Genomic DNA, 24,379 nt, shown 5'->3' on the forward strand with positions numbered 1-24,379 from the left:
TGCCTTTATTTATTTAGTGGTAAATTGGATCATTATTTTACTTTCTGTGACCATAACACTACGCACTAATTTTTCTGTCATTACAATTATCATACAAATGTAATTGATCAAAACAATATAGAGACTTTCCTGGTGGTCCAGTGGTTAAGACTCTGCCCTTCCACTGCAGGGGGCATGGATTTGATCCCTGGTTGGGGAATTAAGATCCCACATGCCACACAACATGGTCAAAAAAAAAAAGTACACATTTTCATTTTAAAAAGTCCTACAAAAAATTTTAACCCTTTATTGGGATATAACTGACATAAAATAAATGACACGTATTTAGAGCATACAGTTTGACATGTTTACACTGCTACAAACTTAGATGAATAATTATTGAACAGAAAAAGTAAAAGAAGCAAGGTCGGCCCCCCCGCCCCGCCGTGAGTCACATATCCCTGGATGAATACTGCTTATGCTAGAATAAGATAGAATTTTGGCAATCATTTTATTCCCATTTTTCTTTTTTTCTTGCTGTCAAACAGTGGTGTGCCAAAGCCAGCTTGTACTGGTTCAATTTGGGGAAATTTTGTGGGTAGTTATTACACATAATGATTACTAAAAATAAAATTATATAAACTTACAGTTAAATAAACTATATTAAAAACAAAGGAAATAAGTACTCAAAACTCATCACTTACTAATTTTTTCCCTACATTTTACTGTTATCTAAGCTCCTGATAATATCTACAACTATTGTATCTGTGTGGTAGAAATACTGCTCATCTCCCACCAACTGTGCATTCAGTGACATCACATTGATAGCTTGAAATCAGCCCCCGGGGGAGTATTTACACCACAGAAATTGGCAAATGGTACAAATTAGCACTTCCCGCCTCCCCCAACCTACTGTTACACATTTACCAGCACAGGGCTGGCTGAAGTGCTGAGAAACTTTCTTCACTTAATGAAGTTGGTGGGAACAAAAGGAGAGTTGTTATAGTGATGTGATGACAGAAAACTGAAATTGCGTAGTGACCTATCACTAAAAATTATTTTTAATAATCTATCTACTAACAACTTGATTAGACCCTCCTTCCACTCTGTGGAAATCAAGGATTACAAAAACCATCTGACTTGCAAAAGGATTTCTTATTCTGACATGAAATTCATTTATTTTCTCGGTTTATTTCCAAATCCTAAGGAAGAGTATTCAGAAGAGCTGAAGATAGTTGCTCACCTTTAAATCTGTAGGGAAAAACATGATCAGGGTTGGAAACTTGCTTTACTGTCAAGACTCTCTGCCTCAAAAGAGTTTCACCCTTTGATAATCATTAAGGGATGGAAGAGGGAAAGTTACTCCCAAGTCTCCACAAAGTGTATGAATTCATAATGTGCCAACGGAGGCCAAATATCCTGGTTTTGAAGCCGTGTTTCAGTCTTAGAAAGATAGATATATATATGTATTATATGTATATATATCTTTATGGCATATATAAATGTATATATACATATGTATGAAATCAGAAAGAGACAAGTCTAGGCACTTTTGGCACTTTGACTGTCATAGGATAACCCTCCACCCCCCCCCCCCCGCAATAATTCCAACAGTACACGTTCTTGGGGCCTCAGAGGATTTTACGGACCCCCCCCCCCAAACACACACCCCATAAGGAGGATATACAAGGTATAAGGCAAACACGAAACTTTTTTACAAAGGATGGGAGCAGATCTGAGAATTAAGATAAACTTGTCCCCCGGTTCGCAAAGAGATCAGACTTTTTAGGAAGTTCACAATCTGGAAAACAAATCCCTTAAAACAGAGGTCAGCCACCCTAAGACCCAAAAGTCTGCCCATAGCTTGTTTGTGTTCAGCCGGCTAAGAATGGTTTTACATCTTTAAATGGTTAGGGGGAAAAAATCAAAAGAAGAATGCTATTTAGTGACACGTGAAAATTATATGAAATTCAAATTTCAAAGTCCATAATAGTGTTTTATCAGGACACAGCCACTCTCCTTCTTTTAAATATTTAAGGCTGCCTTTGAGCTGCAACGCTAGAGTTTGAATAATTGCGACAGAGACTGCCTGACCCGCAAAGGCTAAAATATTTATCTCTTTACAGAAATGCTTGCTGACCCCTGCCTTAAAACAACCTTCATTCACTGCCCATTTGGGAAGTCTTCAGTCCCTCAGAGGGGAGAGTACCCTGTCGGAAGGGCGCCGATCTAAATTCACGACCCTAGACAAGTCCTTCCTGTCCGTGGGCCTCAGTTTCCCCAGCTGTAAAATAAGGTTAGGCACAGTGATCTCGGGTCACCTGCCTAGCAGGGGATCGGGGATCAGGGCTGTGGAGGCCAGGGATTCGGGTGGACAGAGTCGCCCGCGTCCACGGGGCGGATCCTTCGGGTTTCCAGCGGGGTGGGCAGGCTCATCGCCCCGGAGGCCCAGCTTTCGCGGGGGAATTCCGGGCGGGGTGCGGGCGGCGGGGGTGGGCCGGGGCGGGGCCGGGGCGGGACAGATCGCCGCCTATAAGAGGGGCCGCACGCCAACACCCGCCACCCGCCTGCGCGCCCTCTCCGGACCGCGGTACGATGGCCCCCGCCCGCCTGCTTGCCCTGCTGCTGCTCCTCGTGGGCGCCTCCGCCGCCGCCGCCGAGTCGGTAGGTGCTGGGCGATCCCCGGGGGTGCGGACCGGTACCTCCTTTGTTCCTGGGATTCTGCGATGGGGGGACATTGGGGGGAGCGGGGGGAGGGAGGGATGCGCCGCCCCCAACTAGTCGCTGAGGCCAGGGAAACTTTGTTGGAAACTTGGCTCCAGGGTCCCAGGGAGGCGCCGGGGCGAGGGGGCTGGGTGGCTCCTCCGCGCGCCCTGCGCCCCCAGCCTGTTGCGCTTCCCGCCGCCCTCTGGCCTCAGCCCCGCCGCGGGCTCCAGGCTCGGACGTGACTAAGCTGGTGTCACCTCGTCTCTCCTCACCCTCTCGACCGTTCCCTGGTGACCCTGGGGCAGGCTCGGAGACCTGACCACCACCCCCCTCCCGCCCCCACCCCCGCCCCCTCCCACCCCCGGCCCTCTAGAATCAGAGATGGCTTGGGAGTGAAGGGGGCTGCGTGCACTAGGAATGGGGAGGGGTTTAGGGTTCTGCGGGGCCTTGTTTCACACACCGGGGCAGAGGACTGAGCCCTGACCTCAGTTCTGGCCGCAGCCCTGCCACTGGCCTGTGGCTCCGGGCAAGGCCCTGCCCCTTCTGAGTCTCGATTTCCCCATCGGCACAAAGCGTATGGGAGGCTGGGAGAGGAGGTGACCAGTGCTTTTTTAGGGTCCCTACAAAGTTGGGACTCTGATCTTTCAAGGGCAGATGGGAGGGGAAGGTTTAGGCTCAGCACTTCGCCAGGAGTCAAACCTCTGCTTTCCGCCAAATGAGCGTTTATTTCTTCTGATTGGTGCTGGAGAAACCCAAGGCACCCACCTTTGGGTGGGGTGAAGAGGGGGCTGGTGGAAGGGAAGGTCCCAGTGAGCCCTGGGGAGCCTCCTTCTAGCGCTTACTGGTCCCTGCTCTAGTTTACAAAGCCCTGAGCCCACCAGACGCTCCACTCATCCCAGCAGCCAGCTGGGAAGTAGAGAAGCAATCTCATCTGGGAAGTGGGGGCCCAGGAATTGATGAGAGAGGCAGTCGGACCCCCCCCCCCAAAGTCTGGGCTTTGTACTTCTTTGGTGCCCTTAAACCTTGGTTTTGGGGGGAGCAAGTTCAGTGGCATTTAATCATTAATGTCAATTCTTTATGGGGCTCCCGTTTCTCTGGGATTACTTAGGGGAAGTCATTTCTGCCTGGCAGGCTTCATTGAGGTGTACGTGAGACCCTGAGCTACACCCACACCTCCCAGACCCCTTTCCTCCCTGCCCCCCCAGACCCCTTTCCTCCCTGCCCCCCACATACAATTGCAGCCCTAGGTGATGACAGCAAACATTTAGTGCTTATGGTACTGGTCTAATAGCTTTCTCATAGCAGCTCTAATGGCTCTATCAACGAGTTTAATTCAGCCCTTCTGTTTACTGTTTGAAACTGGTCCTGAGGCTAGAGAGGTTAACTAACCTGCCCAAGGTCACACAGCTGATAAGGGGCTGAGTCAGATGCAAATGTAAGCAGCCAGGCTTTCAGGTCCCTTTTTAATCTTTTGCAAGTATCTTGATGTGTAGTAGATGCTACTCTGAGTGGCTGCAGTCATGTCCCATCCTGGGGTGACTCAAGTTTAGAATTGATAAAAGATTTGGGGCTGGCCAGCCACAAGGAATTCTGGGGTAGAAGGAAACCGAGGCCCAGAGTGAGGTGATGACTTCCCCAAACTAAGAAAGGCAACCTTGCCAAAAGGTGAGTGGCTGAGTCAGGACTCGAACCCAAGCCTGCTGCTCCCCATGCAATGCTCTGAACTAGGCCCTGAAGGACGTGTTGACATCACAGTTGTGGAGGCATCCAAAGGAATGGCGTGGTGTGGTGCATCCTGTCCGCCTGGGCGGTGTGGGGAAAAGGGGAAATCCCCCAGAGGTTGAGAGGTCATTGCGCAGAGTCACATGCCAGCCTTGGCTCAGGGGCTGCCCAGCCTGCAGGTGCTTGGGGGGGGCGGCGGGAAGAAGGCAGCTGTGCCCTGGGGGTGGTCAGAAGGATGTGGTTTGGGGGAGGGCATGCAGTGACCCATCAGCTAGAAAAGTGAGCCCTGGGCAGCTGCTTCCTGAGAGAGGTGTCCGTCTCTCTCATCCTGACCTCAGCGCTCCCTTCCTGGCCAATGTTACAAGATCTTCCACCTCAAAGTGGGTCACAGGGCTTCCCCTTTCATTCCCCGCCCCCCCCCCCCCCCCCCCAACCCCCTGCCCCAGGCCCAGTCTCTTTCCTCCCAAGGTTGTGGCCGGAAAAAATCAGACCTAGTCACAGCTCGATTAGACCACAGAGATGATCCTGTCGGCACTTTTCTTTTTGCAGGTGGAGAAAACTGAGGCCCAGAGAGAAGGGTTTTGGTAATAACAGTTGTCCTTTATACAGTGCTTTCCATATACCAAGTCTGGTGCATTTTCTTCTCATAAAAAGCCTAGCGTGTGGGGATTATATTCTGCCCACTTTACAGATGAGGTAAAATGGTACCATCTTGGGGTATCTGAGAGCTCCCAGAATTTCTGTCCTAGAGTCCCCCTCCAATAATGCTATTGGGGCCACTCCCCAAATTTTAGGTTTAAGCCAAAGGCCTGCCCTCCCCTTGGGCAGTGCTCCCCGCCTTCCGCCCCCTCAGTGCCACAGGTTTTGGGAAGGGAACCCAGGCTGAGCCAGCCTCTTCTCTTGTTTGGCGGGGCTCCGTCCTAAACCAGTTCTTCCTGTCCAGCTGGAAGCATTCCCTGGTCTGCCTTCCTGCCACTCCCTCCCTGGCCAATTAAAGGCAGCCTTGTTTTGGGAGCTGGACTCCCCCCGCCCCCCCCCCCAAGTGTTGCTGCCCAGGGGCACAGACATGGCACCAGGCCCAGTCAGTTCTGGGGAAGTGCCCCCCACCCACCCCATGTACTTTAGCTAAGAGATATTTCTGGTCTTGAAATTTCTCTCCTTGATTGCACAGAAGTAGGGGTGGGGACGGAAGTCCAGGGGGTCTAGGACCCTTGAGTGGCCACAGAGAGCTCTTTGGAGTTCTTAGAAGCCCAGAGAGCTACCAAAGGAAAATATCTGGGCCATGTTTTGGAGGGCTCTGTGAGATTGGGTCCCTTTCTCGCTCTGGGTTGACCTCCCCCATCTGTAACATGGAGTTTGAACCGAATAGAGAGCCCCTTCCAGCTTGGATATTCTATTAATAATTAAGTCCTTACTCTTTGAAAGGGCTGTGGAAACCATGAAGACATCCAAGGCATTCCCTCCCTTGAAGAAACTTACTGTGCATGAGGGCATTAACATACCCCATCAGATTCTGAGCCTTCCTCCCCACCCCCCTTCTACCCACACACACCTAGGCCAGGAACTCTGCTCTGTTCATTTTCGGTGAAATACCTGGTCCATAGTTAGTATTCAGGAAATGTTTCTGTGAATGAACAAATAAATGTATGCATGTAGCTTCATTCTCAAAGGTGCACTGAGGTTATTTATTACTAATATGAATGCCTCCCAGTGATACTGTGAGGTAGGTATTTTTATCTCCATTTTTACAGGAAGGTGATGCTCAGAGGAATGTAGGGGCTTGCCAAGGTCAAAACCAGGTCTGTCAGGTAACACAAGGTGTCTGATTTGCAGGTTCTTGGAGAACATACCAGATGAGGAAATTGGCTGGATTTGATAGTAGATGCCTTGGGTCCTCCTGAATTGCTGGGTGACCTTGAGCAAACATGCCCTCTGGGTCTCAGTGTCCCCAACTCTGGAATGAAGAGGTTGGACCAAAGCCCTCTAAAGGGTCCCTTCTGGTGGGGGGAGGGGAGCTTTCTTGGCCTCCTTGGTAAAGAGCCTACACAAGAAGCAACGCTGAGGAGGCGGCTAATAGAGACATTCAGCTCCTGCCATCGCCAGCTCCTGGAAACAGAGGGCTTCTCCAAGGACTTGGAGTGCTGAGCTGGCCTGAAAGAGGGGCCAGGGGAGCCAGGCCGGGCTTCCCGTCCCAGGTTCCTCTTGGGAGGAATTGGCTCCTAGCTGCCCTCAGCCTCTTGGACTGGTGGGTATAATTTCCAAGTGACTACTTAAAATTGGGGGAAGGGGCTGGACAGGGCTCTGTGAGTCACTGGAGGAGAGCAGTAACTGGCCTGCCTGAGTCACCCATTTCCTTTCAGCCTCTTGACTAATAGGGTGGCTAAGCCGTGGGGATGTTGAAATGGGCTCCAGAGTTTTACCTTGTCCTTTGGGGGCCTATTAAGGATAGTCAGCCAGTGTCCAGGCCTTGAAGGGATGTACAGGAAATACTAGCACTAGGCCCCAGACCTTCACAGTGCCTTGTCTGTGTGTGGACTTTGACAGGGTAGACTTCAGCCAGTCCTCAGAACTGACCTCTGCAACTGACTTGTGGTTGCTAAGGGAGAAAGCGGTGGGGAAGGGATGGAGTGGGAGTGTGGGATTATACGTAGAATGGATGAACAACAAGGTCCTACTGTACAGTGCAGGGAATATATTCAATATCCTGTGATAAACCACAATGGAAAAGAATATGAAAAAAGATTGTGTATATATGTATAACTGAATCACTTTGCTGTACAGCAAAAATTAACACAACATTGTAAATCAACTATACTTCAGTTAAAAATAAAGATTACTTAGAGCAAAAGAGGAAAACAAATTGACCTCTGCAGAGCAGGTAGTGCTTTTTTTCCCCCTCCCTTAAAGCAAAACTGAGGTTTCAGTTCATCTGAGTTTATAGAGCAAGAGCTGATACAGTCCAGATTTGATTTGACCCCAGGATTCTGATTTTTCTGACGTCCTCCCTTCTTGCTTCTTGGGATTGGCTGGAGGGCATTGGAACGTTGATTTGGAGTTAGGCAGGCCTGACTCCAGAGATGTGAAGCCCCACTCTTACTAGCTCCATGCTTGGGACAGGCCACTGGACCACTCCAAGCCTCAGCTTTCTGGTCTGTCAGAAGATCAGGACTGTGGGGGAGCTTGTAGGAGGTGACAAGACTGCAAGTGAAGCTCTTAGGATCCCGCCTGGCAGGCAGGAGGCCTTCTTAGCAACAGCTCGCCGCTTTGCCCTGGCCGCCTTATGCCAGATGGTCCTTTCCTTTTGAGGATCCCACCCTCAGAGGCCCCTGGAAGGCTTTCTCCCCTCCCCCCAACAGCTGCAAGGTAGGACGGGAGGAGTCTAGGGTGGGGCTGATGGAGCCTAAATCTCCTATTTGTTTGTCTTAGAAGTGGGCTGTTTGCTAATTATGGAATGGGTAGATATTTAAACAAGAACCAGTTCCTGGCAGCCCCACCCCTCCTGTGGGGGATCAGTAGGAACCCCCCTGCTGAGCAGTTTTCAGCCTGGAGGGAGACGGGGCAGGGGGACCCGACCACCAGGACACTGCCCAGGCCTCAGGGGTCGGACTCCTTGCTGGAGGAGCCTTGTTCTGTAGGAGGCGGGCTGGAGTTTCCAGCCCGGAGGCTGAGGGAATTGCAAAAAACTATCTGGGCTCTGGGGGAGGGGGTGTGATGGTGGACAGAAAAGGTACAGTGTTCTAGAAAGCCAGTTTTCACATGTTTTCATCGCGTGAAGCCTAGGGAGAGAGGAGAAGGCGTGTGTCAACAGTTGGGGCCTGATTTAACCCTAAGAGTTCAAGCAACCTGACTTCTTGGGGGAGTTTATTAATTCACTGGGGACCTTCGGGTGCTGCCCCCTCTAGCCCTGCCCCCTGAAGGCTGGGTGACTGGAAAATGGGTACGTTCACAGTCAGAAAAACCCAAGTCCCCGTCCCAGCTCTGCCGCTCAGCCAGGGACACGCAATTAGTTAATAAGTCACTTGGCGGGTGTGAGCCCCAGCGTCCTCTGTGAAACACCTGTGTCACTCCGGGGTCGTCATCAGTGTTTGGCAAACTTGTAAAGTTCTGGTTTAAGTTAAGTTTATTATTAGTGGCTAGACAAGGGTTCTTAACCTGGCAAGAGGTTGGCGTGGGGAGGTGGTTGTGTGCACGTTGAAAAACGTAAGCCAGTGGTTATGGTTGTTGGGGTTCAGAACGTTTTATCCCTCTCACAGGGCTCCGGAGTCCCCGAAAGGTCACTCTGTGATTTTAACAGTTCTTTGCAGCTTCAGCATTCTGTGGTCCCTCCTACCCACCCCTGTGACTCCCCGCCCCCCCACCCCCCCTTTACTCTGCATCTCCCCCTCCCCCTCCTTCAGGCTGGGAGCGCGGCTGCCCCAGTTTTCTCTGGCACAGTAGCAGAGGCTGCTAGTCAGGTGACACCTGGGGTAATGGAAAGGGGAGGCTGGGAGAGGCTGGTCTGTGTGGAAACAGTGACTTGGTGGGGCCCGGCCTGTCGAGGCCAGGCCTGCGGGGACTGGCTGTACTACTCAACCTTGGGGCATGGGGGCAGGGGTGTCCAACAGCTGGGACTCTCCTCGTCCTGGGGAAGCCCTGCCAGGAGACGTCTGTGGGACAGACGGACCCGATCTGGAGCAGTGGCTTCCCCGAGTGGCGGGGGAGGCTGGGAAGGGGCAGGAAGCCAGCACCCAGGGCTGATCTAATCGGCCGAGACAAGGCTATATCGACTCTGCTCTAGAGAACACGGGAGGCTTGTTTACATCCCGCCCTCGGATCCAGGGGGGACCTCGGATCCGCTGCCTAGATTACGAGCCCAGCTTCAATGCACCTCTGTCTCTGCGGCCCTGAGGGAGCCAGCCCCCACCCAGCTGTCTCCACTGGTAATCGGAGCAGTGCCCAGCTTGGTTACCAGGCCTCCAGACAGAGGAAGGCTTGTCTCTTTGGGAACTGACTTTTACAGGTGGGGAAACTGAGGCCCAGAGAGGGACTCTCCCAAGATCATCCGGGGTGTTAGTGACAAGGATGCTTATCAGCTTCTGCCAGGGGCGTGTCCAGAGGTTCCAGAAACTCTCCCCACCCTTCCCCTTACAGCCTCTCTTCCCAGCTGGCACCCCTAGATCCTGGAGCCCTGACTCTGGGAACGGGCTGCCCTGGGGGGAGGGGCAATTGGTGAAAAGCGGCTGACAATGCCAGGCCTGGCTTCTCTCCTGAGCTACTGTGTTCAGAGTAACTCGACCTTGGAGTGGGCAGGGCCGATATTCGAACCCCCATCCCACCCCCACCCCCACCCCCAGACCTGGCTTAACCCTTCCGGTATCAGCGTACAAGGTCCTGAATTGGTGTGTGGTTTCTTTTGGTCTTCTAGATATTTTTTTCATCCCCGAGGCAGGTCAGGAAATACTCTGGGGATACAGGTGCCCAAGTAGAGTGTCAAGTGTCTCTGGTCACTGCCATTTGCTCTTTTTTGGAAAAATACAACTGGTCTCTCCTCTGCCTCTATTTGCTTAGGACAGGCGCTCCAAGCTGTGTGACCTTTGCGCAGATCTATGCCCATCTCTGGGCCTTTCTGGTTGTGGAAAAGTCTCTGGTCGCAGAAGAAAAATAAATAGCAGTTATAGGGTATGTAGCTTTGCAGTTTGCAAAGCACCTCCCCACACACCAACCACCTTCTTTCTAACAATGCAACTGCTTCTACAACTTTTCCCAGGTCTCTCTGACCCTTTGAGCATTAATCCCCTTAGCCTGAAGGAAGGCAGATGGGGATTAATAATAGCTGCTACTCATTGAGCACCTGCTGTGTACCAGGCCACATGCTGGGTCCTTTGCACACCTTAATTTGTTTCACTTAAAACTCATCCTCCTGCAAGTTGCTACTAGCCCTGGTCACAAAATGAGGAAACTGAGGCTTCAAGATGTAAAATAAACACCCAGGCTCCTATAGTTAGGGAGTGGCAGGACTGTGGTTGGCTGGTGGAGCTGCCTTTACATTACAGGTCACCACTCTGGTGGAGCCTCTGATTTCTGCCAATGTGTAGAGTCCTGATCGTGGCATCCAGGTTTTGCTCATTCTGGAGGATATCTGACCCCCAGAAGGAGGATGGGGGAGGACCATGCCTTTATCAGTGGCCCCTTCTGAGGAATCTCCTTCCAGGACCACTCTGCTGGGTTCAGCAGTTAGGGCCAGGGTACTAAGCGTCCCCACTTCTCCCCAAATCTGTCTTCCCCAATTGCCTTTCTGGTCTCACACCCTGAAAGAAGGATCAAGTGTGTCCCTGACCCCTGGGACTGGCTTCCTTCCCTGAGGAAGAGCCAGGTGGGAGAAGGCTTACCTTTCTCTTTTCCTCCCACCAGTTCACAGTTAAGCAAGCTCTGACCCTGAACTTCTCCCCAGTGCCCCAGCCAAGTTTCTGTTCTTTTGTTTAAGCAGTATCACTTTTACCTTTGTTTATTCCCTGGCCAGGGGAAGGGGTGCCCTGGAGCCCTGGCCTGGCAGCTGTGTGCTCTGGGCTGTGGCATAGGGGTGGAGAGGTGAAGCGTGGGTGGCAGTGAGAAGTCTGATTGTGGCTAAGACATGGTCTTGAGAAAGAGGTAGGTTTGAATCCCAGCTCTGTCGCTTTCTAGCTGTGTGACTTCACACGAATGACTCAACTGAAGCACACTTTCCGGCAACATGGGTAGAGCACCTTATGAGGCTGTTGTGCCAATAAAATGAGCTCATACGGAGAAGAACCCAGCTTGGTGCCTGGCACATAGTGGTTACTCGTGCTGGTCACCCCAGCCCCCATGCTTTTCCTGGGTTACTGAGCTCTAGGACTTTGCAATAGGGTTGGTGACTTTCCTAGCATCAGGCCCATCACCTAAATATTGGATGGGGGTTATATCTAGAGAGACAGCTGCTGCCTGTGAATTTGCTGAGATCTTTAGCGGCAGTCCAAACCCTAGAAGTGGGAAGGGAAGACAAGTCCGGCCCAGGAGCCCAGAGACCTAGGTTCTTTTTTTTAACTTACTTTTTCTTTCTTTTCTTCTTTAAAGACCTAGGTTCTAAGTCCAGTTCTGCTTGGGTGAACTTGGCAAAGGCCCTTATCTTTTAATCTATTTGCTGGGTAATAAAATGAGATGGTTGGGCTCTGGCCTCAGACACCTTGGGGTTGGTAGGCGTTAGTCTCTATAGCACAAAATAGCGCCTACCCCTCTGCTTTCCAATGGAGAGTCTGGGGAAGCATCCAGCATCTCTAAACCTCCAGGCACCAACCCCAGGTGCCCACCAGGGTCTGCTTATTCAGTTGTTGATTTCTGTTGTGTATCTACAAGTAGGACAAAGATACAGAGAGACCCGAGGGCCCATAGAGGGTGCCTGTGCGTGCACACACATGTGAAAACACGCTTCCCTGGCGGGGATGGGGTGAGCCAGGAGCAGGGCGGGGTCCCTCTCTGGTCAGGGCTGGGCCTGGCTGCTGGGTGGCCTGGTTCTTCCAAGCCACCCCAGACTGAACAGGCCTTGTCTAAAAAGAGGGTGGGGTGAGGGAGGGCTATGGGCACCGCCCATCCACACACACACACCGGGGTGCTTGCCCTCAATCCCAGGGAGCGTGGTCCTGTCTTGCTGGCCTAGTCTTAGGGCTGCTGTCCACTTGGGAATTTCCCTCTTGTCAGGGGTCTTGGGCAGAGAAGGGGCCACTTCTGGAGTTGGAGAAGGATTTAGTTTCCTGCGTCCCCCACTAGTACGCCTCACAGAGCTCCTCCTAAGCCCCTTGACTTGCTGTAGGAGGGCACCCGGGCTCATCTAATGCAGCCTTCAGGGATCCCTGTCCTTTTCGTTATTTATCTTTGGTGTGCCATGCGGCATGCTGCATGCAGGATCTTAGTTCCAAGCAGGGATCAAACCCGTGCCTCCTTCAGTGGAAGCTCGGAGTCCTAACCACTGGACCACCAGGGAATTTCCAATCCCTGTCCTTTTAGAGCCAAGATAGGTATCTGATGGTATCTAATCCTGGCCAATTCTGGCCATTCCTGGGGTGACCCTAAGAAAAGTCATTTATGCGCTCCAGGAACCTGGTATAAAAGTGAAGGGTTAGGGCGACTTCCCTGGTGGTCCAGTGGCTAAGACTCCGTGCTCCCAATGCCAGGGGCCTGGGTTCAATCTCGGGTTAGGGAACTAGATTCTGTACACAGCAACTAAGACCCTGTGCAGCCAAATAAATAAATCAATAACAAAAAATAAATACTTTAAGGAAATGAAGGGTTAGAGGACCCGGTGACCCTCAAGATGGCTGAACTAGGAATCAGTCTCTGTTTCAGCCTAGATTTTGCTGCTGACTTGGTCCTCATTTCCTGACGTAAAACAGAGGTAGCTACTACCAGCCAGTCAGCGTGCTGATCCCGTGGGTTGTTTTGAAACACTCCTCAGCACTTTCACCCACTAAAAGAAAGGCAGGATTCACAAGTAACCAGCCGAGGCTCCTGGGAATGAGGACGAAAGGAAGGGCCTCAGCCTGAAACAGTCCCGTGTTGGGATCGCAGCCCCTATCTCGAGGACTTAGAGCTCTGACTGGTCTCCAGGCCAGATAAGCAAGTGGCCAAAGTACCTTCTTTCCCTCCTGAGCTGGGTTTGACCTCCACTTGACAGGGCTCGCTCCTAGCCAAGGTAGGCGGGCGCTCTGTGTACGCGTGTGTTCGTGCGTGTGTTTACCTGTATGTGGCTAAAGGCTCAGGTGACCCATGCCTGGGTTCTGGTCCAGTGTGGCCACACTCTGCCTCGGTGATCTTGGGCAAGTGACTTTAATTTTCTAAGCATTCCCCCTCCCCCCCCAACCCCCTTTAATACTTCTGCAAATAAGAGCTATGAGGAGGACCTAGTTTACACTAAGTGCTTACTTAGTTTGTCGAGGTCCTGCTGTTTCCGATTCTGGGCCCCAGGGGGAATTTGCAGCAGGAGATGGGGGTAGGAGCACAGGGACCCCGCCCTAGGTACAGGCAGCTTGCGCAACCACAGAGGAGCCTTCCTCCATAGCTGCCAAACTAAAGCCACAGGCACGGGGCCGTGCGGGGGCTGGAATTCCAGCGCCAGCAGCTCCAAGGCTCCTGATTCCGGAGTCATGAAGTCATCCCTCACCAGGGCTTAACCCCTTCTGGCTCCCCACCCCCACGTGTACCGTGTTCAGCAGAGATTCTCTCCCTGGCAGTGGGAGACGGTTGCCTGACCCCGCTCCCTTCCGGGAATCCAGCTGCCCTGGACAGGGTGGAAGGGGACCTGATATCATAGTCCGGTTCCGCCCACCTCTCCCCAGAAGCCCGGGCCTCTCCCGCAGATGGTAACCTTGTCTTCGGAACGGATGTTCCTTCTCAGGCTTCCCCCGTGTCACTGGCAGGTCTCCGTGCGGTGAAGGACAGCTTGGGGCAGTCAGAAACAGAGCCCTGGCCTCTTTCTTTTCTGAGCTATGTAGCTAACTCACCGTGTGACCTTGGGCAAGTCCCTGCCGTGTCTGGAGCTCAGATTCTTTCAAATTCTGTGGCGTGGGAGGACAGGACCTCCCTGGCTCCCCCTCGCCCCCACCTCCTGCAGTTGGGGAGTTGGGGAAAGAAGAATGTCTTGGGCAGGGATGTGTATTGAACTTATTGAAAACCCTGACTCTTCGGGGAAATAGTAGGCACTTTAATATTTGAATTCATTAGTGAAAGAATGAACTTTGGCCAGGGCTGCTGTTCTGTGGGCAGACGAAACCTTAGCTTGTTTTCTACTCAGCTGAACAGGAACATGCGGGATGGGAGCAGGAGAGCTGATGTTCTGCAGAACCTGGGGAAAGTTCTTTGCCTTCCTGGATCTTTCATACTTTCCTTTTGAAAGCTTCTCAGTGGGGGTGGACCTAAGATTCTGCTGTGAACAGTCAGGGCCCCAATAGGTGGCAGCTGAGTGATACTTGTGGGTGCTAGAGTGGATGGTCCGGGAAGGCAAGGGCGGGGCTTACTCAGCACAGAGCTGCTGCAGAATGGCTCTGTAGGAGTTGTTTGGAAGGCTGAATACGCCAGTGTGCTCATGTACTCTTGAGTCACCAGCTCCAGGCAGCGCCCTGACCCGAAGCTGTCCTGGGGTGTGGGTGAGCCAGCTCTGTCTGTCCCAGCCCAGTCTGACTCAGCTGGGAAAGGTGTCTTGGACAGGGCAAGACCAGAGCCAGCGGCCCTCTCCCTGTCGTGGGTGAATCATCTGTGATAGCATCATAGCACCCTGGAGTGTGGATGGGGAACGCTGGCTCTGAAGTCAGGGAGCCCTATGTGGAGTCCTCATTCCTCCGTCTGCCACACCAGTCACCAAAAGAAAATAATTTAATGTCTTCAATGCCCAGCTTCCTCGGTTATAAAATGGAGTTAAAGACTGGCCTTTAGAATTATTAATAACAGAGCCTAACATATAGCAACTGCTCAGTATCGGGCACCTAAGGTCTTTATATTCTGATTATGCCAGCTTTATTATTTTTATTAGCCCAGAATGGGAAAGGGATTTGTCTAAGGTCACACAGCAAGTTAGGGGCCAGGATCCAGGTCTCCAGGCTCTGGCCCAATCCCCTTCAGCACCCCAGCTCACCTTCCTGAATGTCCGCTTACTGCCTTTCCAGGGTTTAGGGGCTGCTATAGAGCACTCGGGGGGCTACTGGCTGATGTGTCTCCTGTTTTCACCTTAGATCCGAGAAACTGAGGTCATCGACCCCCAAGACCTCCTAGAAGGCCGATACTTTTCTGGAGACTTACCAGACGATGAGGATGTCGGGGTGCCCAGGCAGGAACCGGATGACTTTGAGCTGTCTGGCTCTGGAGATCTGGGTACGGAGGGTGCGATGGGCAGGCCCAGGGCCTGGGGCTGGAGGGAACCCATCCTATTCCTCCCTTGGACTTGAATTTTCCTATTGTGCCCCCCCGCAAAAGGGGGGGAAACAAAAGTTACTGGATCAACCCATCCCTGAGACTGTCTCTGGGCGAGCTGTTTGTTGCTTTGAGTTCATTTTTAGCTCTACATTTTCTTTGCATCAGCCTGAATCTGCCTACCTTTGGACAGGGTTGGGTGGGGGTGGGCGTGGGGAAGAGGACTGTTTAGTGTTTTTCTTCCTTTGAAAAGGAAAAGGAGCAGCTCAGAAGCCTGGGGGCAGGATGGGGAGAGGTGTGGGTGGGAACCAAGAACAAAGCCCTGCTTCAGAATGGATGGGAGTAAGAGAAGGGGCCCAGGCCTCTTGGGGCCAGACCAGGGGCCACTAGATATCTCTCCTGGTCTTCTGTGACTTCCTGACTTTGACTGCTGGGCTAGACAGAATTACAAGAATCATCCCTCTTATGTGCGATGTGATGTAATGTTTCGAAGTTTGAGCTTTGTAGTCCTGAATTCAAACTGCCACACTATGACCTCTAAGCTTTGGTTTCCTCATCCGTAAAATGGGAAGAGAAATGACAGTACATTGATGTCTATGTTGTGGAGTTGGGACTGAGTTAAAGCCCTTGGCACTTACCACGTACCCATAAATATATTAATATTGCAATTTCTAGTATTTACTATTGCAATCTAGAGTCTTTTTAAATGAACCCCTTGGGGTTCTTGTCAAAATACAAATTTTGATTTAGTGGGCCCTGAAATTCTGCATTTCTAAGCAGCTCCTGGGTGATGCTGTTGGTCCTGGGATCTCTACAGAGCAAGGTTTTGGAGCTGACAAAAAAATCTGCCCAGCTACCAGCTCAACGTTCCTGTGAAAAAGCCAGGGAGGCTGGCTCTCAGGAGCCCCATTTTACAGATGACATAATGAGGCTGGGGTGGTTGCGAACAATGACCCTCTGAACACTGAGCATTTGGGGGCCTGTTGTGAAATAGAACTTCCACTAGCTGTGGCTGAAGGGGTCATTGACCTGGGGGTAACCTACCTCACATTCACACGGCCTTTCTGACCTTACAGATGACTCAGAAGACACCCCGATCTCCCCAAAAGTGATCCATCCCTTGGTAAGTGGCTACACACTTTTGCCTCTCCTGCTCTTAGCACCTATTGAGGGGAGCAGAATAAGTTGGAGTCCGACCTCACTCTGCAAGAAGGCTTTTATTTGTGCCCCTGGACTCTTGGGACAGGCACAACTGTGGGTCATGGGTAGGCCATCCTCTCTGCAAGGATAATCTCTAAGTGATAAACACTTAAATGTGTTTCCAGCCTCTTTTTCAGTGTGCAGTTCTAGGTATTTCCCAACATTAATATCAAATTATACATACAATTCTGTGTACTGCATTTTTCACTTAAAGTGATCATAAGTATTTCCCCACGTACTTAAATATTTTTCCTTTTCATTTTTATAGCTTGCATAATGAGAGTTCACCCAGTTTTCCCTTATTTATGGAAAAGAGTCTTGTGATTTTTTGATATCCTACGACAACACTACAGCAAGCATTTTTTACGCAATTCTCTGGCTAGCATCTTAGGACAGAGTCCCAGAGGCAAAACTGCTGCCTTAAAGGGCAAGCTATATCTACAGTTTTGCCAAAATGCCCTCAGGGGTATGACTCTAGAATATTCTAGAACACCGGCTTCCCTGTGCTCTTGGTCACATTATTTATTCATCCCCCATTTGGGATAGATCTGCTAGAAAAGTTGAGGGTAAGGATTTGACAGCATAATTGTTTAGAGGTTGTTACTGATTTCTGCTCCAGGACCACGTGGTTTAGTTGGCGAGATGCAGAACCAGATTCCCTACCTGGTTGAATGTCCCTGTATCCTGTCCCGGATCCCTCCCCAAACCATGCTGAGTATTGGTCTCTTCTTCCCTCCATCCAGGTGCCTCTAGATAACCACATCCCTGAGAAGACAGGGCTTGGGAGCCAGGTCCCCACCGAACCCAAGGAACTGGAGGAGAATGAGGTCATCCCCAAGAGGATGTCACCCTTCGATGGGGATGAGGATGTGTCCAACAAGGTGTCCATGTCCAGCACAGCCCAGGGCAGCAACATATTTGAGAGGACAGAGGTTCTGGCAGGTAAAATCCCATGCTTCCCACAAGATACCTTGAAGGGGGAGAGAGTTTGGGGGTGGGGGTGGGGGGGGATAGTGCTGCAGGCAAGGATGCTTCTAACCCATTAGGCAACTTGGTACCCCTTCCTTACAGCCACTGGGTGCCCTGGGGCCTTGAAGGATGACACTTACCCTAAGAGGTGACTCTGTGTGCAGCTTGGTGGACAGAGAGGAAGAATTGCATATCAGAGGCTAAAAAAATAGATGTTAAGTCATTCACTTGCCATACGTCCTTCTCTTACTTACAAAGCACTTTCCCAGCCTGGGTTTAGCATCTGGGGAGTTAATTATTAAAAGCTTAACTTCCCTTGAAAACTTCCCCTGAAAGCCCAGAGGTTCCTTTGGGTTGGGCAGGCTTCCCCTCCCACTGCTGTCATGTTGGTAGCCTTGTGACCTTGGCTGAAAAGCTTTCCAGGCTCAGTTGATGAGGTGAGCCTCAGTTTCCTTGTCTGCAAATGGGTACAGTGCTACCTCCTTGGGTTGGTATAATGACTTTATGGAAAGTAGACTTTAAAGTAACTTGGCAAACTGTAAAGGGCTGTTCTGGTGTGTTAGTACATTTCGTAGTGGTAGATGGTATAACATAGTATAGTATAGTATAGTATAGTATAGTATAGTGTACTAGTAGTAGGTGGCACACAGGGAGACTTCATGGGCCAGATTAAGAAACTGAGGCCTAGAGAAAGCACATGTTTGGCCTCAGGCAAGAGCCACAAAGTTCTTAACTGTAATGTGCTGTGTGGGGAAAGCTCTGTCCCAGGGTGAGACTTCAAGAGTGGGTCTGTCTAGCCTAACTATGGGGCCTTCAGCTGGGGTGGTAGCTGGCTTTTTCTCTTCTTCCCTGCAGCTTTGGGGTTCTCCAAAGCTGGGGGGGTGGGAAGGGCTTTTTTAGAGGGAACTCCCTTTCTGGCCACATATATAGGCCAAGGGCCAATCTGCATGAACCAGCCTGGTGATGGGGTACCCTGGGTCAAGGCTGGGTTACTCCCATCTCCTGGCAACCACTGGGCCAGCAACTCCAAGGAGACTGGAGGTACAGGGAAAGAGCCCTGTGTCCTGCCTCCATCCAGGACAGATAAAGGATCTTGCCTGCATCTTGCAGGGTATAACCCCTGGTGACATTGGGCCCAGCTCAGCCCTGACCCTGGCCCACGGGTCCCTGAGTCAATGTTCTTTGAACTTTGTGTGTGATATGGGTGGGGTGAGGGATGCTGTCAGAACTAGAGGGGCCCTTAGACACCTTTCAGTCTTTGTAAGTTTCAAACTATTTGGTGGAAGTCGTTTAGAGGTAAAGCCTGCCCGTCTTTCTTCACCCACAGTGTTTCACTTTTAGTTGGTGGATGTGGGATTAGCATAAGGTTTTGCTTTTACCAACATTCTACTGCTTTTAAAGAAAAATGTAAAAACCACTGATCTAGTCCAAACAACTGTTTCTTATACAAAGAGAGACTCAGGCCCAGCGAAAGCAAATTGCTTGCTTTGGGTCACATAGCAAGAGAGAACCGGGTCATCTCTTAATACTTCCTATGGAGGATTACACAACTGTGAGATCTTCATGTGTAAAGTTATATTGTTGAGCTGGCTGAGGTGGGACCCTCCGTTCCAGGAGCTTTTAAACTGCACCTGGGAGTTTATCAAGTGCTTGCCACGTGCCATGTGACTCATGCGTCTGCCTCAACTTGCCCCCATAACAACCATGTCCAACAGGTATGGTTATCTATACTCTTACAGATAAGGAAACTGAGGCTCGGAGAAGCCTAATCACTTGTCCAAAGGCACAAGACCAGACAGTGGTAGACGCAGCATTGGAACCTAGGACCACAGGCACTTCTGAGACTGACTGTCCTTGAGCCTTGACCTTGTGGGGAATCCCAGCACAGACAAAGGGTCTAACAGAGGCATCATCAGAGGGAAAGGCGATAGAAACAGGAAGGGAGTTGATACCTGATAATCCATGTCCTTTTTCTGGTACTTCCTGGGGGCACTTTGTTGCTGCTTTTTCATCGTTTTAGCCAAGAAACAACCTTGCTTGGCTCCCCTGCCACTCCGTCCCCATTCTGTGCATAGATTTGGAGAGTGTGCAGGGGCGGAAAACTAATCTTCTTAGGCTAAGACCGAATTAGGGGACTCGATCTGCCACAGAAAGGATTCTGGGAGACATCCCTGCCCCCTCAATGAACAGGACTGAGCCCTCCAGGCTGCCTGGTGTCGTACAGAGAACTTACGCTCACCCTGAGGTGAGCAGCCCGCACCTGCTTGACATTAACCAGGTACCCTCGGCCAGTGCTCCTCTCGTGAGCCAAACTGTCATTTATTAAGCACCTACTGTTGTGCCAGAACAATTCAGGGTGCTAGGAACATAGTTATAAACCATGAAGGTTCACCATTAATGAGTATTGAGCATATGCTATGCACTGTTCTGAGCTAAGTGGATTAATGTATTTAATCCTGAGGACAAAACTACGAGAAAGGTACTATTGTTTCCATTTTGCAATGAGAGAGATGAAGGAATTTTATTATTTGGATCCCACAGCCAGTAAGTGAGCTTCATATGTAGGGACATAAACCACATGTATAATTTTTCTTTTTTTTTTTTTGGCCACACCACGTGGCATGTGGGATCTTAGTTCCCCAACTGGGGGTCGAACCTGGGCCCCCTGCAGTGGAAGCACAGAGTCTTAACCACTGGACCGCCAGGGAAGTCCCAAACCGCATGTATAATTATCTATAATGTAGGAATGTGGACACATTCGCATGTTGTAACTGTGTATGGTAGCATGTACCTGTGTGTGTATAGAGTATATGTACCATCTATAGAAGTGTAGGTCGGCACAGGGATGCGTGCACATGGGGTCAGCTAGAGAGCTCACTGTGCTAAGGACTGTGGGGTAAGTAGGTCTAAGGGGAATTTCCACAGCCTGCAATTTTTCCTTCCTCCTGGCTCAGAGCTGAGCTGTTGCTGGGGAGTCGGCCTGGTGTTGAGAAAGAACCTGGCTTTGGACTCCAGCAAATGTGGGTTGGAGTGGTGCCTTTGACACTCTGGTTCTATGGCCTTTCAGTGACTTACAGTGACCTCCTCCCCTTCTCATAAATGAGGTTATGAGAATCAAACTCAGTAAGGCATCAGCAGTGCACGCCCGGGGGGGGGGGGGGGTGATGGAGAAGATGTCCAGTGGTAAGAGAACCCACTGGGCGGAAGGGGCCAGTGTATCCCGAGGTCCCGAATGGCAGCCAGCTCTCACCTTGCCGCTCTCCTCTCCTCTCCAGCTCTGATTGTGGGCGGCGTGGTGGGCATCCTCTTCGCCATCTTCCTGGTCCTGCTGCTGGTGTACCGCATGAAGAAGAAGGACGAGGGCAGCTACGACCTGGGCAAGAAACCTATCTACAAGAAAGCCCCCACCAATGAGTTCTATGCCTGAAGCTTCCTCCTGAGCACCTGCTTGGACTTCAGGAGGAAGGGACGCTGAAGGATTTTGAAGGGTGGACATTAGGGGAGGGGGAGGGCGAGGGCACCCCAGTCCTGGTCAATCAGCACCTCCAGCTCCAGTTACGGTTTCAGTGTCAGAGAGACATCATCTGCTACTGTTCCTATCTGCCTCTTCTTGATTCTCTGAGCCTCCATTGTCCCAGCAAGAAAAATGGAGTTAAACTTGGCCTTTCTTAAGGCAAGTCTGGGATTGGATCATTTCTTCATCTTCCGGTTTAGAATCTAGGCCCAGTTGAGAGTCTATACTGAACAGGCCTCATCCAGAGCCTCTCTAAGCTACTGTGCAAATCCTGCTGGAGGTCGCCCCCCCGGCCTTCCTCCCTCCCTTCTTCCCTCCCTCCTTTCCACAGTCTGGCCCCTCTGCCAGGAGCCGGGAGAAGAAACCAGAACCATCTATCTGCACCTTGAGATGTGTCCATCAAAGGGCACCTGTGACCACACACTGGGAGTCTGTGGTACACCTTGGGCCATTCTAGGCTCTTCCAAGTGACTTTTGGAAACCAACCTTTTTTATTTGGGGAGGGTGGGGAGACGAGCTGAAAGTTCATTCTGAGACAGACTTGTAGAATAGTCGTAAGTCTATTTTTAGTGGTTTGTTTGTTTGTTTGTTTTTTTAATGGTTCATTCCTTTGTACGGAGCCTTTCTACCTGGGCAAGAGTACACAGAAGTCAAGGCATTCTCTGCCCTCTTGCACCTTTCCACAGTACATGCTAAGTTTATATTTAATGGTATTTTGTTTTTGTTACTCGAAAATGAGAGAAGAGTCGGAGATATAATTTTTATTAATTTTTTTAAACTATTTATAGCTTCAGTCAGGGCCTCCTCTTCCCTCATGCCTCTTTTTCTTTAAATCCCCTCCCCATATTTTTTGTTTTTTTAATTCCTCCTACTCCCCTGCTCATGACTTTGGCCCTTTCTGAAGCTGCTTCCTCTAAGAAGCTTTTGCTGAAATACAGTTTTCTAGAAGATCCCAGAATATAATGTAGGGGATGGTGGGATATTTGTGTCTCTTTTTCATGTAATATATTATTATTCTTCCTTGGTTCTAGAAAAACAGATAAATATATTTTTTCAGGAAATAGTATGATATGATATTCCCACGTGAAGTTGGCTGGCTCGTTGAGTGAGTGAATTTTTGTGTGGCTGAGTGGATTTTTGCCTCTTTCTCTAGTCCCGTTCCTTGGTGCCTTCTCCTGATTGGGCTGGAAACCTTCTCTTCCACTTTTGCTTTGAGCCCAGCTGGGGTTCCTTCATTTGCTGTCTCCAAATTTAAGAGAAAATTGGAGAGCTGTGCTATCCAATATGACAGCCACTAGCCACATTGAAATCATTTAAAATTACAGAGTTAAGTGTTCGTTCCTCAGTTATACTAACCACATTTCAAGTGCTCAGCAGCCACGTGTGGCTGCTGTAGCTGGTGGCTGATGGCTGGTGTACGAAACATGCAGGTAGAGCCCACTGGTGTCTGTTGCACAACGTAGTTCAAGTCGTTAAACTAGTTTAACAAGTCACGCCCCAGCTTTGCTCAGATGACCTTCGTCTCCCTAGACAAAGGGGGTGGGGGAGGGCTGATGAGGCCCTGGCTCTGGGGCCTGTTAGCTGTGACCCATCCTCTCCAGGGAGGAGAGGCCTAGTGGCTTAGCCTGGGCAGACCATGTCTCCTGACCCCATTGGCTGGGGTTGGGGGGGATTACCTTCGCTACCCTCACCTTTCACCACCATAACCCCAGGGTCCCAGCTGGCTGGGTCCTCTTGCTCTCCCGGTGTCCTTTTCCTCTGGCCATGTTGGGAGTGAGCACCTCACACTGTTGTCTGTTACTGATTTTTTGATAAAAAGATAATAAAACTTGGTACTTTCTAGATCGCCTTCCTGTATCATTTCAAAGTACATCAAATGTCATCCTTTCCCTTGATCTCAGTGGAGCCTGGGATAATTGCAGCCAGAGACCAGAAGCAGAGATGTAAGAAGCCAAGAAAGAGCCTGGAAAGGAGGGAGGAAAGTCAGAACGTGTGCACCCTGGCCTGTGGGCCATGTCTCGCCTACCTCGGGCTTCTGTTTCGGCAGCCCCGTGTTTCAAAAACAAACACAGAAATCCTTGGATTAATTGCCAACTATGAAACTGAGGATGTTTGCCATAAAAATCCAGACAGATTTCCGTACTTCTCTGGGGGGAAAAAAATCAAGCTTTGACAAGTCTCAGGCTGCACGGCAGCCATCGGAGTTGCTGTCGGGCAGGTACCCTTTCAGATGCAGGTTCCCTGCTTTACCACATCTGTCCGCCAGCTTGGCCTCTGGGCATCGTAGCTGGTGGACTCTGGACAGATACCATCGACGCCTCTCTTGATCCTCATAACAACCCTCTGAGGTGGGTAGGATCCTTTTTTACCAAGGGGATGACCCACCCTTCGTCTGTGCGGAGTTAAACCTTCATGCCAGGGCCTTGGACTTTGGTGGTCTTCCTTTGGTGCTTCGTGGCCCAGTGCTTCATTGGGGTCAAGGAAAGGATGCAAAGAAGAATTGGTAGTAGAAGCAAACCCTTACATCACAAATGCGCATGCTGGGAACCCATGCTATGCTTTACACCTGAACCCAATGAATCATCACAACAATTCTACAAAGTAGATGCTATTGTTAGTCCCATTTTTTTTTTTTTTAGGGCTGTATTTTTTTTAATTTATTTATTGGCTGTGTTGGGTCTTCGTTGCTGCAACTTGGGCTTTCTCTAGTTGTGGTGAGTGGGGGCTACTCTTCATTGTGGTGTGTAGGCTCCTCATTGCCATAGCTTCTCTTGTTGTGGAGCACGGGCTCTAGGTGCATGGGCTTCACTAGTTGCAGCGCATGGGCTTGATAGTTGTGGCTCACGAGCTCTAAAGCACAGGCTCAGTAGTTGTGGTGCACGGGCTTAGTTGCTCCAAGACATGTGGGATCTTCCTGGAGCAGGGATCGAACCTGTGTCCCCTGCATTGGCAGGCGGATTCTTAACCACTGCGCCACCTAGGAAGCCTGTTAGTTCCATTTTACAGATGGGGAGACCGGAGTTAAGGGGTTAAATAACTTGCCCAAAGAGACACAGCTTACCAATGATAGAGGTGGGATTTGAACCCAGGCAGTCGGGCTGTGGAGTTTCTCATAATCACACTGCCTATCAGGGTTTATGTCACCCAGGGCCCCTTCAAGTCTTTCACTCCCTTTGAAGTGGTGAGTCTGGTTTCAAATCCCTCCTGAGGCCCATGGGGCTTGAGTGGGTTTCTGTTCCTTGCAACTTGAATTTTGCAGAAGCCTCCCCCGCCCCACCCCCGCCATCTTTTCAGTCTGCGTTATCCAATCCAGTGGCCACTAGTCACATGTGACTCAATTAAAATTAAGATTCAAAAAATTAAAATTCTGTTCCTTAGTGGCACTAGCCACATTTT

At 50.5% G+C, this 24,379-nt stretch overlaps 1 protein-coding gene across 1 annotated transcript; it reads left to right on the forward strand.

The window, feature by feature from the left end:
- The first annotated feature begins 2,487 nt into the window (after window positions 1-2,487).
- SDC4 (syndecan 4) lies at window positions 2,488-22,825 on the forward strand. Its single transcript, XM_057702026.1, has 5 exons — window positions 2,488-2,643; window positions 15,123-15,261; window positions 16,377-16,423; window positions 17,244-17,442; window positions 20,745-22,825. The coding sequence occupies exons 1-5, from the start codon at window positions 2,575-2,577 to the stop codon at window positions 20,894-20,896; spliced, it is 606 nt and encodes a 201-aa protein (XP_057558009.1). The 5' UTR covers window positions 2,488-2,574; the 3' UTR covers window positions 20,897-22,825.
- Window positions 22,826-24,379: the final 1,554 nt, after the last annotated feature.

This window comes from Hippopotamus amphibius, chromosome 12, assembly GCF_030028045.1.
Source record: "Hippopotamus amphibius kiboko isolate mHipAmp2 chromosome 12, mHipAmp2.hap2, whole genome shotgun sequence".
NCBI lineage: Eukaryota > Metazoa > Chordata > Mammalia > Artiodactyla > Hippopotamidae > Hippopotamus > Hippopotamus amphibius.

Coding starts and splice junctions, on each gene's coding strand:
- SDC4 (XM_057702026.1), top strand. CDS start 2,575: ATGGCCCCCGCCCGCCTGCTTGCCCTGCTGCTGCTCCTCGTGGGCGCC. Junction 15,262..16,376: donor GTCTGGCTCTGGAGATCTGG/GTACGGAGGGTG, acceptor CTGACCTTACAG/ATGACTCAGAAGACACCCCG. Junction 17,443..20,744: donor GAGGACAGAGGTTCTGGCAG/GTAAAATCCCAT, acceptor TCTCCTCTCCAG/CTCTGATTGTGGGCGGCGTG.